The 15374-nt window shown below is 46.6% G+C and overlaps 1 protein-coding gene across 5 annotated transcripts in view; it reads right to left on the bottom strand.

Moving 5' to 3' along the window:
• SFXN5 (sideroflexin 5) overlaps positions 1-15374 on the bottom strand; it is a 124670-nt gene that overhangs the window by 59313 nt on the left and 49983 nt on the right. For all 5 annotated transcript variants that reach the window (XR_006269381.1, XM_043468189.1, XM_043468188.1 and 2 more), the window contains 3 exons: positions 4190-4243; positions 3151-3207; positions 1753-1818 (listed from right to left, as the gene is read on the bottom strand). Coding sequence is in view for 4 of the 5 variants with exons in the window: in XM_043468189.1 (XP_043324124.1) it covers positions 1753-1818; positions 3151-3207; positions 4190-4243 (177 nt within the window). In the remaining variant the exon portion in view is untranslated. The remainder of the gene's footprint in view (positions 1-1752; positions 1819-3150; positions 3208-4189; positions 4244-15374) is intronic.

Here is a 15374-nt window from a genome sequence, read left to right as displayed (position 1 = left end):
GGAGCCCTGGGAAGAAGCCATGTCCCCACACCTGCAGCCCCAGGCCTGCTGGAGAGAGATGTCCCCCAGAACAGTGAGCCCCTTGCACTACAGCCCGTCCCAGCCAAGGCCACTCCCCGTGTGGCTTCCTCCTCCTGGCTCCTCCCCACCTCTCCTTACATCTCAAAGAAGGAACTTGGGATTTTCAAGCCACTAAAACAGGCACAGCTATGGGCCCCTCGTGTCATAAGGAGCAGGAGGACGGTGACAGAGCCCCTTCTCCTCTCTCACAAGGTCCCCTGACCCTGACCAGCAACCCCCAGAATCAGAGATCCCAATTAGTAAGACCCTCAAAGGTATGAAGTCTCATGTTGGGTTGCAGGACCACCAGGGTGGGTTAGCAGCCTCTTGATGAGTGATCTAAATGGATCTGGCAATTCTGGCCTCGTGCCTGGGTAAGACGTAAGGAAAGGAGAGGGATCTTGGGCATGAAATGGGGACCACCCCCTTCCTAACAGGTATTTGGAAGTGAACCTGGTCCACGTGGGAACAGAGTAAATGAGGCCATCTCAGTACAGCCACAAATCCATTTTGGAGAATGGTGGTGTGTGGTATCACCACCATACCATATGGGTATCACCCATACCAGTGGGTCAGTACACAGGCGTGAACCACTACATTTATTTAAGGACATGGGAAAGATGTTGCTGCTGCTGCTAAGTCACTTCAGTCGTGTCCAACTCTGTGCGATCCCATAGACAGCAGCCCACCAGGCTCCCCCGTCCCTGGGATTCTCCAGGCAAGAGTACTGAAGTGGGTTGCCATTGCCTTCACCAATGGGAAAGATGAGAAGGTGGGTTTTACAAAAAGATGAGTATATGTGAATTTTTATTATGTGCAAATATTTTTAATTTTGCATTTCCTGATTATTTTTCTTGCCAACTACCTGTACTTATTGGGTAATGAATAAAATAATGAAGTTGTAAAGTGACTCTTACCCTCTGGAGTGGGCTATGGGAGACCACCCAGCCAGGATGGAGAGAGGACCAAAGACAGGTTCAGGGGTGGGATGAACATGCCAAGGTCTTGGGAGCCTGGTCTTCACTCTGGCGCTGGCTCAGGCCCTTCGCTGGGGCACCTGCCCTCTGCCTTCAACTGGGCAGATAGGTGGTCTCACATAGTCAGTCTACAAACCTCCCCTGCTTAGTAGCTGCTGTATTCTCAAAGCCCTGTGGGATTCAAAATGAGTCTATTGCCCCTGTCTTGTGGAATTCACAGAACTCCAGGAGGGTTTGGACATGTGACCTCATAACCAAGGCTATCAGGAGGGGACCCAGGGAACACAGGCAAAGACTAAAGGGGAGCTGGCATCTGGACCAATCTTGGGGCTGGATTGTGAGGCCCTTCACTGCTGCATCAGCCACATCACTGAGCTTCCTCTGAGGAAGGTAGCAGGTAAACATACATCCCTCTAGAGCAGGCTTCCTGCCCCTGGCTGGACTGTCAGCCCTTCACACGGCCTGTGGACCCTGCCTCCCCTCCCTTCCTGTTCTCCCAAACTTGGAGCACCAGCCTGTGCTCTCTCCCTATGAAAGCGTCACCTTCTCTACCTATGGTCTACTTTTCCCTGCCTGACAGCCCCCACACAGAAACCTCTGCCTCCCACACTGCTTGCCCAGCCCTGACCCGCAGATAAGGTCTGGCCCGAGATGCTGGGGGGACAGCCACAGAGCAACAGGGTGGAGTGGATGGTGGGGGGTAGGGGTTACTCACAGCGATGGAGACGGCGCTGATGACAGCTCCCAGGTAGCCCTGGATGAACTTGGATGCAGGTGAAGGCTGAAAGATACAGAATTTCAGGACCCCAGGGTGCCCAAAGCTCCTACCCTTGCAAACGGCCCCAGCCACAAGAGCCATTCCCGCCCAGTAGCCTGAAGGGCAGGAGAAAAGGAAGGCCTCTGGAAGCCAAAGGGATCCATGCCTCCCTCAGCACCGCTCCGCACATGGAAAATGTGGGGCAGCTATGTCCAGGGAGATGCCAAAGGGCCCACTGCTCTTCTGCCCTATTCTAGAAAAGTCCTTGGCAGACATTTGGCTGGAAGTAGAAAATAGCAAGAGCCAAAAGAGGTCACTTATGGCTGGGGCAAGCAGATCCAGTTAGGAAAGCTAAATGTTGCGAAGGGGCTGTTTGGCACCCAGAGTACCTTCTCAGTGGAAATGGCAATGTTGAGGTGGCCACAGCCTGACTGGCTCTCACAGGCCTCATCAACCAAGCAGGTCTTCCAGGCCAGTAGGAGGGGGTTGCTCAATATGTCGATGGGAAAGTGGATCCCAAGTTGTGACACACAAAATTAAGCAAGAGCTGAGGAACTACGACAGCAATTCTGGAGATGTTTGGTTTAAGGTGAATGGGAGCCAGCCAAGCAGAGTTGCCCAGGCGTGAAGCATCTGAGAGAGACATGGGCCAAAGGTTCAGATGGGAGAAGGTGGGGATGTCCCCGGAGTATCAGGCCCAGAAGTTGTACCGTTCATCCCAGCTCATGACTCCCGTCACTCCCCAAGGTTGCAAGTGCCCAGACCCTCTCCTCCCCAGACTGGCAGCCCCTAAGGGGACCTAGACCTCCCTTCCCCTCTGCTGCCTTTGGACAGAAGTGTGGGGGGACTGACACGGGGAGAGAAAGCCTTGTCAGTGAAGTCCAGGGGCCCAGCCCTTCCTCGACAGGAGAAGGGTGACTGGGCCTCTGCTGTGAGCTCATCCCAGGAGTGCAGGGCACTTTGGGCGGACAAGGGTCCTCTCAGAGCCCTCACCCTCACAGGCAGCCCTTTAGCTTTGCAGCCAGCAATCTTGGGGCACCGGGGCCGCTTCCAGGCAAACTTGGAGGCAGATTTAGAGGAATTCCATCCTTACGTGCCTGATGCTGTCCTGATGCAAGGGCTGCCCCAGAAGTGTTCAGAAACCAGCGGGGCTTATCCCTTCCGCCTTCCCCACCACACTCTCACGTGATGGGCCTTCGTCACATCATGTGAAGAGCCCCTCCCTGGTGGGGCCCCTCCTGAAGGGCTGGCCGTTGAACCCAGAGGAGCAGCCCTGACGGAGGCATGCCACATGGCAGAGAGGAGAGGGTCACCCTGCCTGCCGCCCACCACCAGGCAAGGGTCTGCCATGCTCACCTTGGTAGCATTGCGGTTTGCATAGTTGACACAGGCGTTGTGGCTCTGGTTCAGCCACTGAAAGGCAAGGGGAGGGGGCGAGGGAGAAGTCAGGAGAGGTGGTCACCTCCCCGGAAGCTAGGTCTGAACCTGGGAGGCCACAGTCCTCCAGAAAGACACGGGTCTCTACCCATGGTGGCTCCATCCACCCCCCATGTTAGTGCGACCAGCCATCCTGATTTGCCAGGACGATGCAGGTTTCAGCGCCCAAAGACCCCAGTCCTGGGAAACCCCTCAGTTCCTGGTAAACCAAGACATTGGCCCCCTCTCCCAGAATTCTAGGGTCCACTGCCCCAAATGGGCCCACAGGCTTTGTCGAATCATCCTTTTTATATTAATGACTGGACGGAAGATGGACACCGTTCCAGAAGGGCCCTGGAACGGCTGGCAGCCTTGAGCCTCTTTCGTAATACCCCAGCCCAGTGTCCTGCACCACCTGCAGCGCCTAGACATGGACACTATTGGTTTTTTTTCCCTTCAGGAAGACTCTGACATTTTCTCCTGAAGACCAACAGGTTTTTCTTCCTGTCCTGCTTTCCCTACAGACACATACAGAGCTACTGTTTTGAGACACCAACAACCCAGACTGCCTCCAAGGGCAGAGACTGGGGTCCGTAAGGCTCTTTCACCCACCTCACTACCCTAGGGTTGAGGGTGGATTACCTGCCCCATAGATTTGGATGAGGCTGATGTCAAATGAGGCAGAGGGCCTCAGGGTCACTGCAATGCAATGGAACAAGCATCCAGGTGAAGCCAGCCCTCATCCCCTCTGTGCAAAGGTTAGGGCACATATAATGGCCCAAGGGCTGACTGCTGGGACTGCTCAGCAGGACCGAGGTCCTAAGGTTTCTCCCAGTGGCTTCTGGGTTGGGGAGGAGTCGGAAGGGGGGCGACTTTCAGCAAGGGGACTAGATAGAGAGGTGACACTGGGGCAGGGTGCTCTAACCAGCACTTGTTGGGTGCCCTCTCAGGAGCCTTCTCTTCGCAGGGAAACTGTTACCTGCCAGAAGACAGTGGACGCCAATGTCTGATTGGGCAAGAGAAGACCAACAACCTATGAGAGAGAAAGAAAAGGCTGAAGAAGGCAGAAGAAACCCCCTACACTTTTGCAAAGAAAAATGACACAGTCACGAACAAAAGTGAGCTGGATCCGTACAAACCAATGTGTATGATCTGTACAAACCACTGCCCAAAGTGAGATGACATACAATGAAGAAACCATGGTTGCAGAATTATATGACAGCATAGTCCATTTTTATAAAGGGAAAAAACTTCACCATATATATCATATACACAAATACACATACATATACATATCTCCAGGCATCAAAAAAATCTATAGCACAGCACGTAGATGTCCCTGCAGGTCAGTACTTCCTCACATTCTTCTGGAGTATTTCTGTGTACTTTTTTGCAGCAGACATGTGTATTTTCATAACTGGTGTCCAGGGGAACAATAAAAGCAAAGGAGCACACAAAAGGAGCCCCTTTACTTCCACCCAGCTAACCTGGCTTCTTCGCACCCTAGCCGTCCAACAGGATCTTTGTGAGGACTCAGAAATACTCATTTCAAAGGCTTTAAAGGGTGTGTGCTCAGTCATGTCTGACTCTTTGCAACCCCATTGACTGTATCCCACCAAACTCCTCTGTCCATGGAATTTTCTAGGCAAGAATACTTGAGTGGGTTGCCATTTCCTCCTACAAGGGATCTTCCCAACCAAGGGATCAAACCCACATCTCCTGCACTGGCAGGCAGATTCTTTACCACTGATCTGCCTGGGAAGCTCCATATTTAAAGGCCTTTTTACCAACACAAGTAGGGAAATTTATATATTATCTCTGGGCCCCCATGAAGCAAAACCTACACTATGTTTAGGCTATTGAATGAAACATAGATGTCTAATAAGTATTTGTTGAATGTGTGAATGAATGAATAAATACACACATATGACCAAGTCTGGTTACATAGGTGTGGACTCATTATTTCCAAAGCCCAAATATCTAAGGCCTAGACCCAATGACTTTATTCTTTTGGTTTATGTCCAGATTAATTGCCTGATCTTGACACTGACCAAATCTTAGACTTCAAGGATTCATATGTGTCTGTCAGATTTACCTTTTGAGTGCTTGTGTGCAAAATAACATCTACCAAGTGCCGCTGCATATGGAAAAAATGTGCACAGCCATCCACATATTGACTTATTTATTATTCCTGTAGATAAAATGGCTCTTTGGCAAGAATTTCTGTAAGGAACAAGTATAAACATTCAATTCTATGCAGTAAATCAAATTCTAGACATCCTTAGCAGCATTAGTAAATCATGTTTTAAACATTAAAATGTTTTAAAACAGTGAACATGCATACACATTTATATTTATTGGCCCATATCAGTTTGAATAAAATTATATAATGTAAAGCCATTCCATAGCACTGATGAAGGATTATCTTATGATATTTTTCCCCCAAATAAGATCCCTACTCGATTTTTCTTCACAATGACAGCTTACGGTGCTGGAGTGAGAATCGGGGATCTGGGGTCTCAGCTTTGGCTCTATTCCTGTATGGTCTCCAGCAGAAGACTTGCCCCTTTGGGGTTCTAGCTTTCTCCCCTGTAGGATGAAGAGGTTGACCTTGGAGTTCCTATATCAGCTTAAATTCTATTCCCCGAGTCCAAGTAGTAGGTATGAAGCCAATACAGATGGTTCCATTGTCTGTAAAAGGGAATTTTCCCACCAGTCCTGCCAAGAAGGAACTCCAGGGGACCCAGGATCTCCTCCTAGTGCCCTAGTCAGGAGCCAGACCATAGCGAGGAAACAGCCTAGCGAGGCCAAAGCTGGGCGCAGACAGGTGAGCCCATGAGTGTGTGGTATGCGTATGTGTGTGTGTGTGGGGGCGTGCTTTCTCCTGCACTGGGATGTACATACACATATGTGTATGTCTGCCTGCCTCCTGAAGCCCAAGGAAATAAAAGCTATTTTCCACTGTTGGGAAACACATTCCCTTAACCCACTGGTTTATATAACACAGGTGTGTTATGAACTACATTGCATTCTCCCCCTCAGTTTCCTTTGCACCCCCTGAACTGCACTTGGGTCACCAGGACCATCAGAAGATGTGGCCCATCGGACTCACTGTATTTGCCAGACAGCTGTTGTCCAGGACTCACTGTTCATTACATTGGTCCCCTTCATGAATCCTCTTGGAGGAAATTTCTGGTTTCAGGATCAGAAATTTATACTTCTGAGCATCCGGTTTGCATCTATCTTATAGACACAGGGCCTCCAACTGTGTCCCTCTTTGCATTGACTGTCAAGATGTCCAGGCTGGGTCTCCACAACCTACATCTGCCAAGGAGACAGACCACACTGCATGTGTCTTGTGTGCAACTGGACTTACACCTTTATCTTATCTTTTCTTCTCTAACTTTCCTTTTGTCTCATTTTCAACTTACTTGCTTTTTCTTATGGCATGCCTTTTTTATGTGATATTGAGTTATTTTTCAGAACAAACTATAGCCCTAAATTAAAGCAAACTAGTACCCAGTCTATGCAATACACACACACACACACACACATACAGTGTAACCAGTGAGTTTTTCACCTGGTTGGCCAATCTGACCAGACTCCTGTCCCAAACTCCTGCACAGGCTGGGCACCTGTGCCTCGGCACACTTTCTTAATGAGATGAATTAATCAATTGATTTCACTAAGTATTTTTACTTATGTCACTTTCAAGATCTTTATTATAACTTTGGGGTCCAAATAAAATAGAGATTACTTTCTATATTCTACAAATGGGGCAACTGAGGCTTAGACAAATTCAGTGATCTGCCAAAGGCTTCAAAGCAAGCTAGAGAAAGAGTCAGGTCTCTTGATTTCTGGCTTGGGAGCCCCACCTCTCTAGGGCTTCCTTCTCCAGCTCAACTGCCTGAGTACAAAGGAAAAGTCACATTATATGCCCATTTTCGAGCATCTTCTATGCACTGAGCTCCACCAGCTTCTGGAGGAGACTACCAGAAGAGTTGAATATCAAACCACGGTGAACACAAGGACCAAACAGGAAAATGTATGGGGATGTCTTCCATAACTTCTGGGCATGGAAATGACTAGATGGTTTAAACAGGTATTTGGATGTATGTAAACTTGGTAAGTTCTCACATCCAAGCAGGAATTGAGGAAAAGAGAGGTCTGGTTATCTGCCAAAGGAGGTGGTAGGCTGGAGCTGAGGTGTGCACGTGTGTGCTCCTGGGAGCAGGAACGGCTGAGAGATGAGCTTCATTGGAGGAGGTTCAGGCAATCAGCAGATGGGAGTGCGGGGAGGGAGAGGTGAGTAGGCAGCGAAACACCATGCCACACTGGCCAAAGGGGACGCAAGGGAGCCATCTGAGGCTGAGGCAAGAGGAACCGGGACCCGCCTTCCAGGTTCCTACAGTGGCTGGTGGGGCTGCAAGCACGCAGTGCCAGCCCCGCTCCCTATTAGGCAACACGCAGCACCATCTGCACAATCCCAGGAGCAAGAGCAGATATTTTATAACTTCCTTTTTTCTTTTTAAGTCTAAATTAAAAATAAATGTTCCTTCAGTTCTCAGATGTATATCTCTGGTGCAACCTGCCCACATTCCCTCACGCTGCCCTTTCCAGAATACGGCAGGGGAAACGAGGAAAGAGATGAATAGAGAGAGGGAGCCAGTCCGCCGGCTTCAATGCCAGTGGATGGCACCTCTTCCAAGGCGGAGATGCTTCAGCGTGGCCGCTCAGCGGGTAGAGAGCCCAGAAAGCGGCTGGGACCAGGGAACATAGAGGAGAGCCGACAGCCAGAATTCCCAGCCTGCACCCTATCTTGTCGCAGGACCTCGGCCAAATCGCACATCCTATCTTTGCTCCCATTTATAGTTCATAACACGACTGGGGTCCCCTCCACGGCTCCCGCCCCCTGGCAGCTGCCCTCTCTGCACATCTGTCTGCCTTTGCTTCCTCTTCCCTTGAATGGCCGGCCACAGGCCATCGTGACCAGTCCTCAGGCTCTGGTGGTGGGAGAAGCTGGACTCCAATTCTGGTGCTTATATGCACTGGCTTATATGTGACCATGTACAAGGAACTTGAGGCCTTTGTGCCTCTGTTTTTTCATCTGTTAAATGGGGATGGACCTGGTACCTCTCTGGATGACCAGGAGAAGTAGTGAGGCGTGGCAAGAATTGGGCAGGGTGTCTGGAACGGAGAACATGCCCCCCCCCCAGGTGTTAGGTGTTAGTATCATTCCTCTCCTTCTATCTCATTCTTTTCTAGTCTTTGCTGTTCTCTCATGTCTCTGACCTTCACAGTCTACATTACACAACTGAGCAACGTTTAGTCCAAAAAAGGTAGTGAGCTCCTGACAGTAGAATCAGGGCTTTTCTCTCTGATGTCCCCCAAAGCACTCAGCACAAAGTTGGGCCCACAGCACACACCGGAAGAACATTGCTAACTCATTATTAAGGACATTAATTGATTCTTGGCCAGGGAAAGGATCCATGATGGATTGTGACAATGACCACCATCATCCTTCTCCTTCTTACTCCTTTGATTAAAGTCTGATTGCATGAGGCTGTCGGCCTTTGGGGAGGGGAAAAGATTGAGTTTGGTCCTTGAATCATACCCGTGCCAGGGGAGGAATTTGTTTCCAGGCTCTTGGTATTGCTTTAGCCAACGGCAAGTGGGAGGAAGTGGCAGTGTGCCAGTTCTAAGCCCAGGCCTCAGAGACCTTATTTATTTATGCCGGCCCTCTGTGCTCCTAACATTGCAGAGAGGTGACATGCCCTGACCAGTGTTCTCATCCAAGGAGGATGAGATGTGAGGAGCAGAGTCCAGTCTGGTTGACTTGACTCCCATTTGACCCCAGACCTGCAGTGAGAAGCAAAACTACCTCATTCAAGCCCAGCCTAGACCAGCCAAACTCCCGGGTGACTGCAGATCCCTAAGAAAGAATGCTATGGCTGCTGCTGCAATTTTGTGGATGTTTGTTACACAGCACTAGAGTAGCAATAGCTGACTGATACAGGGATTACTTCACATAAAGAGTGAATATGCTGTCCTTCCTGGGCAAAATTCTGTACCGCTACTAATGCACCTGTACCACTACTAATGTCTTTCCTAGTGATGCTGGTTCCTCAGCAGCCCAGCTTGCCAACCTACTCCAACTGGTGACCATTGGACCAGTTCTGGGGCCACCCTGGCTGGTCCAGAAAGAAGGGAAGTTTGTAACTGAGCCTCATCTCAGGACAGAATAAGGAACAGGGCCGACTATACCCCTATGGCAACTGGCTCACAAGAAAAACCACAACTGCACTTCAGCCCTCCACCTTCAGAGTGTTCTAACCTCTGCAGAGAGATGAGGTCTCAGTGTGGGAGAGAGGCACCAAGTATCTCATCTGCTTGGCCAGAAGTGAGACATGAACAACTGAAGACAGGGACAAGGCAGCAAGTCTGCTGGCCACAATTCTGTGTACTATGATATTGGGACTCAGAACTGAGCAACCTCCTACCCCTTGGGCTGGCACTCATATGAAAGTGATTCAAGTGATAAGAAAAAGAAAACTTTAAAAGTATAAAAAAAATTCAAAGGGGAAACAGGGTGAGTGTCTAAACAACTGAGTGGTGAAATTTAAGTCCAGGGAAGACTACAGGGTACAAAACTGTCTTGCTTGGCAGGAAAATGGCAGAAATATTAGTCCTGCCACCCTCCACCCCATCTTCATTTGGCTAATCCCTCCTCATCCTCTGGGTTTCAGGTTAGTTGTAACTTTCTCCAGAAAGCCCCCTCCAGCCCTTAAGGTGACGTAGGTCTCCCGTCACATGCTCTCTCAGCACCCTGCCTGCCTTCTTTGCAGTATTTATCTTGGTAGTAAATAAATGTTTAAAATCTGTCTTCCTCGAGAGCTTCCAGATGCTTCAGAGGGATGAGACCACATAACGTTCACTTCTCAAATACCTGGGAGTCCTTGCCGGCAAAGCAACAGTCCTTTAGCATCACACGCTTTTCCTCCACACTGATGCACTCAGTTCTAAAATGTTCCTCTTCATTTTCAAAAGACCTTGCATGGGCTCCAGTACTCAACAATTTGGCTGCTTTTTCCTTCGACTTTGTCTCCATCTTCTGATTTCTATAGCTAATGGTCTGAAAAGCAATACTTGGGCGCATTAGGGGTGCTGCTATTTAAAGCAGCCCAACCGTTTCAAGAAAATATCTTTTGTCAAATGAATGTTTGTCCCTGACTGGTCCATTCCAGTTTAACTGAACCCCACCTCTTATATGGTATAAACTAAGCCAGAGCTGCAGTGAGGAGCAAATCAGACACCAGCCGTTTTGGTGTCTGATTACAATGGCCAGGAAGAAAATTGGGGTTGGGATTGAAATGTGTGAAAAAGTCGAGTCTGGGATGAAGAGGGTTGGGAGATGTGAGAAAGGCCCTGAGACTCAGCCAAATCCTCACGTAAGCGAACCCTCTGGGGCCCACCCCTCCTCCCCACAGAGAGGATGTGACTTAAACCAGCACCTTTGCAGAAATGGGGTTTCTAAGTCTACACGACCATCTGCAGTATTAAAATGAGAGGGTTCAGAGTAGATAGGACTCCTTATGTCCCAAGAAAATATCAGGTTTGGACGTAACCTGAGACCTCTGAATTCACTGACAGGATGCTCCCAGTCTGCCCTCCTCAGTCTCCCAGCTGGATATGAGGGGTTTCAGCCTTGAGTTCTGAGACTCCCAGAATGACAGGAGAGAGGAGAGGAGGATGGCAATGTCAGGGAGCTCAGGGCCAAGAAGGGAGACCCAGAGGCCGCCTGGGAGAACCTCAGGCTCGCTGCCCTGAGACGTTATGGGAGCCAAGGGTGCAGGCTGGCAGCTAGAGAAACGCAGAGAGGACAGGATGGGGGCCCACACCCTGGCCCTGCCTCTCCCCAGCCACACGTGCCCAGGAAGGACAGGGCTGCATATCTCTTGAAGGAAACCTGAGAACATAGATGCCAACTGTCAGAAGCGATCACAGTTGGTGGGGGTCTTTCTGGGAAGGTACCTGAAAAAGGGGAGCCATGAACTGCACCCGCCTGAGAACAGCCTTGGTGCACTGGCTTAGCCGCCATGCTTATGTATAAATTGGGATCTCTTTGCCACACATCAAGGGGGGAAAAGTTTCCATCTTCAAATGTTAAGCTTAAAATAAGACACTACATGGGTGCCAGTAGATCTGTGAAATCTGCTGACTAAACTGGCACCAGCTTCTGGGAGAAAACCAGCTCGTTTCTCCTGAGCTCTGGGAGTGAGCAGGATGGGGGCAGGGTTAAGTTACTCTCAGGCAAGGTGGGAGCAGCATGGCGGGGTGGGGTCTAGTCAGGGATGCTCACCCTGGCAGGAGGTAATTTGGATATTACTTCCAGAAGCATCTTAGTCAAGACACCTGCCAGCCTGACTCACCCCTTCCCTTTATCACTCAGGGACCCAGTTCCTAGCACATTCGCTGGCACCCCATTTCTATTTTGGTAAGCATTTTAGTGGTTTCTGCATGTGTATATTCCTTACCCATTCTATCACAGCAGGGGCTTCCCTAAGGCATGGACTGGAACCTTCACTCCCCTTCAGACCACGCCTTTACTGAGATGTTCAGTGCTAGCAGGAGACAGCAGGGTCTTAGGAGAGGTGATGTGGCTGGTGGAAGCCAAGCCCGGGGTTGAAGTGCCCAGAGAGTCACAGTGCTCCCTCCTTACTGGGCAAGGTGGTGGCCCCAAGAAGGGAGTGGGACCAATGAGTCCTCACATTTCTTATCCACATCGAAGTGCCCAGATAGAATGCCACATGTTCTCCACAACCAGTGGCTCCTCCTGGGACCTGGCCTCTGGCCCAGCTGTTCTGAATCCTGGAATACAGCTACTTGGGGCTAAGAAGTGAGTCTTACCTAGGGAGACTAGGTGAGTATTGTCATTTTGCTCCGGCTGCCACTGAGACCATCCCAGGTCATGTTGCCCATTAATCCCAATCATGTGTTCATACAGGATGTCAGAGGCTGGAATTCCTATTCTCACATCCTACACATTTCTTCTCAGAGGGATGTTTGCTCTGGGCTGGGAGGGACTGGTCCTGGTAGGACATTCACAGTGTCTACTTCAGCAGTAAAGCCCTGAGCAACACGGGAATCGGCACCCACATTCCTACAATGCCTACAAGGCCGTAGTGGCCCTGGAGTGATTGATTTGTCTTAGGAAGAGGAGAGAGAGGAAAACTACAGGGTGTTCTCAGTAACACTTGTGAACTAGAGAGAGTGCTGGCATCCCTTGGGTTGGCTAGATTATGCCAGTTGATGGCAGCCATTAATTTTGAAAGGGTCCCGTTGACCTCTTATGAGGAATAAGCCCCAAACTCAACTTCTGTGGTTTGAGAGAGATGATACTGCCAAATGATATATCTTTTTATTTTTAAGCATTGATGGAATATTTATAAAAATTTATTATGGAAGATCCTTGTTTGATTACCTATAGCTATTCTTCTCTTCTTTCACACTAATGAATCCCTATAATTGGGGATTGATTATATATATCCAGCTAATTTCTAATGTAATATAAACAAAACTGTTGTGTGACACTCTGAAGAAGACTACTTAAAGGGAAATGACTCATATAAGAGGTACATCCTTTTACTTCCCCCTTCTTTCTCCTCCCTGGGATGTAGATGTGATGACTGGATCTTCAGCAGCCATCCTGGGCTATGAAGTTACTGACATTAGAAGCCAGCACTGAGAATGATGTAGAAGAATGGAAGTCTGGATTCACAATGACTGTGGGATCTGCCTATCTCCAAAATTCTTTGATCTGAGAGGGAAATAAATTATTTTGTTTAAACTACTATTGTTTTGAACTTTTTGTTATATACAAATGGTCCTACTCTTCATATAATCATATACTATGCTACAAAGAAAACCATAATAGATTTCAAATGGCAAAATTGTAGAGGTCACCCTCTCTAAAAATAAGATAAACTACAAATAATAATAAAAGAATATATAATTTTAAAACACAATCACTTGGAATTTAAAATGTATTCTTCTGACTGATTAAAGAGGATTCAAAGCTATAATTTCAGACTTATTTCAAAAATAAAAATATAGATCATTGTATGAAAACATATACATAGCCAAGTATCTGATATACTCAGAAGCAAATTTAGAGCCCTAAAGAGTTTCATTAGAAGGAAAGAATGAGAATAAATAAGAATAAATTCAAAGCAATAAGTTTAAAAAAAGTCAGCCACAACAAATTAAAGAGGAAAAGTGGATATTATGAAAAGAAGAAATGAACAAATTAGAAATGAAAACAGAAGAATTGATAAATGCATCTAAGAGCTGATTCCTAGACACAACCCTAAAAAATCCAGTTATTTTAATGAAAGAGATGAAGGTGAGAAGTGGGGACAAGACTCAAAGCTCAATCCAAGGAAAGACCATTATATTTAAAGAATCAATATTTAAAACTTTTCTACCAAAGACACCAGAGAGTAAAGAGAGGATGGCTAGGAGAAGAGATTTGCAATATATACAATTCAAAGGATTAACATCCAAACATAAAAGGAACACTTAAAAATCAATTAGAAAAATATAGTCAATGTAAGAATGGACAAAGGATATTAAGAGCTAATTCACAGAAGAGGAAATGTAAATAGTCAATAAATATATGAAAAAAAAGTGAGATCTTTTGGTGTTCAGGGAAATGTGCATTGCCTTTTACACAGCAAGCTCAGTTTCTGGAATGGGCCCTTAAGAAATCCTCATACTTGTACCAAAAAAGCTTTATAAGGATTTTCCCACAGCACTGCTATTTCTAATAGAAAGTTATCAGAAATAATCTAAATCCATCACTACGGGAGAGATTGTTACTCAGCAGGAAAAATGAAAGGAAGCGGGAAGGAAGGAAAGAGATCTTTATGTAGGCAAAGTGCTAAGTGTAATTAAGCTATTTGTAGATAAATAAGTATACTTTTGTATTTTTAATGGAAAAAATACAAAACAAAAATTTTAGTGATGATTCATTTTTATGCAAATACCTAGGAAAAAAGCCTGAAAGTTCACACCAGACTTCTCACAGAGGTTACTTCTGGGAGCAGATTTGGAGTTCAGGGTTGTCAGAGGAACTTTAATATTTTTTTGCATTGTTTGAATGCTGAGTTGAGAGAATATATTCATGTATTACTTGTATAACTTTAAAAATATTCTTTAAAAAATTCTTAGTGATATTTTTGAATTCCAAAGAACATATTCATGTATTACTTGTATAATTTTATAAAATATATGGAGAAGATTTTTTTTAATCCTAAGTATATTTCTGCACTCCAAAGATAAAGAGAGAAAATACCAAAAGATCCCAAAGGGAATGGGGGAGGTTTACCTATAAAGAAAAAGAGAATCAGGCCAACTATTGTTCATGTATAAGAGGGGAAAAAAATCATTTCAGATATGCAAGGACTCAGAAAGTATTGCCCACACACTCTTAATATTATTCAAAAAAGTATTCTAGCCAAGCATAGAGAACACACACACAGACACACACACACACACACACAACCTATATACTTGTGAAGTTTAATATAGGTGTTAAGCAAGGGTTCAAAAAACTGGTGAGATTCCAGACTATGTACAAAATCTGGGCAAGTATATATGAATGAAGTGGTGGAAAACAGGCTAAAATGGTGTGCTAAAAATCTCTTCCTTTATGAGTAGGATTGGGGAGGTCCTGTTTCCTATTCAGTTATTGATATTGATAAGGTAAATACAATGAAATCGCTCTCTAACACATTACAGGTGAATGGTAACCAGAGAGGATTAAGAGGCTCCCCTCAAAACTACTTAAGAAACAAAAATGACCAATGAAAATTGTCAGTCTAGTATAAATCAGGAAAATAGATGGAAACAATAACAAACTTACTGCTGGATGACTGGGAGAAGTGCTCACAACAACCAGTGGCAGAATGAACATGAGTAAGTTCCATTAATTACTGAAGTTAAAGACAGTTTCTCAAAGTGGGTTAAAAAAAAAGTAGAATTCAGTTCAGTTTTGTCCATGAGAGACATATACACAGAAATATCACTCTAATGAAAATGTGTAGGCAATAATTTACAAGTGGAACAAACAAAAAGGGAATAGAAATATTAACATGAGATGAAGT

Source organism: Cervus canadensis, chromosome 5, assembly GCF_019320065.1.
Source record: "Cervus canadensis isolate Bull #8, Minnesota chromosome 5, ASM1932006v1, whole genome shotgun sequence".
Lineage (NCBI taxonomy): Eukaryota > Metazoa > Chordata > Mammalia > Artiodactyla > Cervidae > Cervus > Cervus canadensis.
The sequence above is the reverse complement of the archived record's forward strand: the minus strand, read 5'-3'. Positions and strand labels throughout refer to the sequence as shown.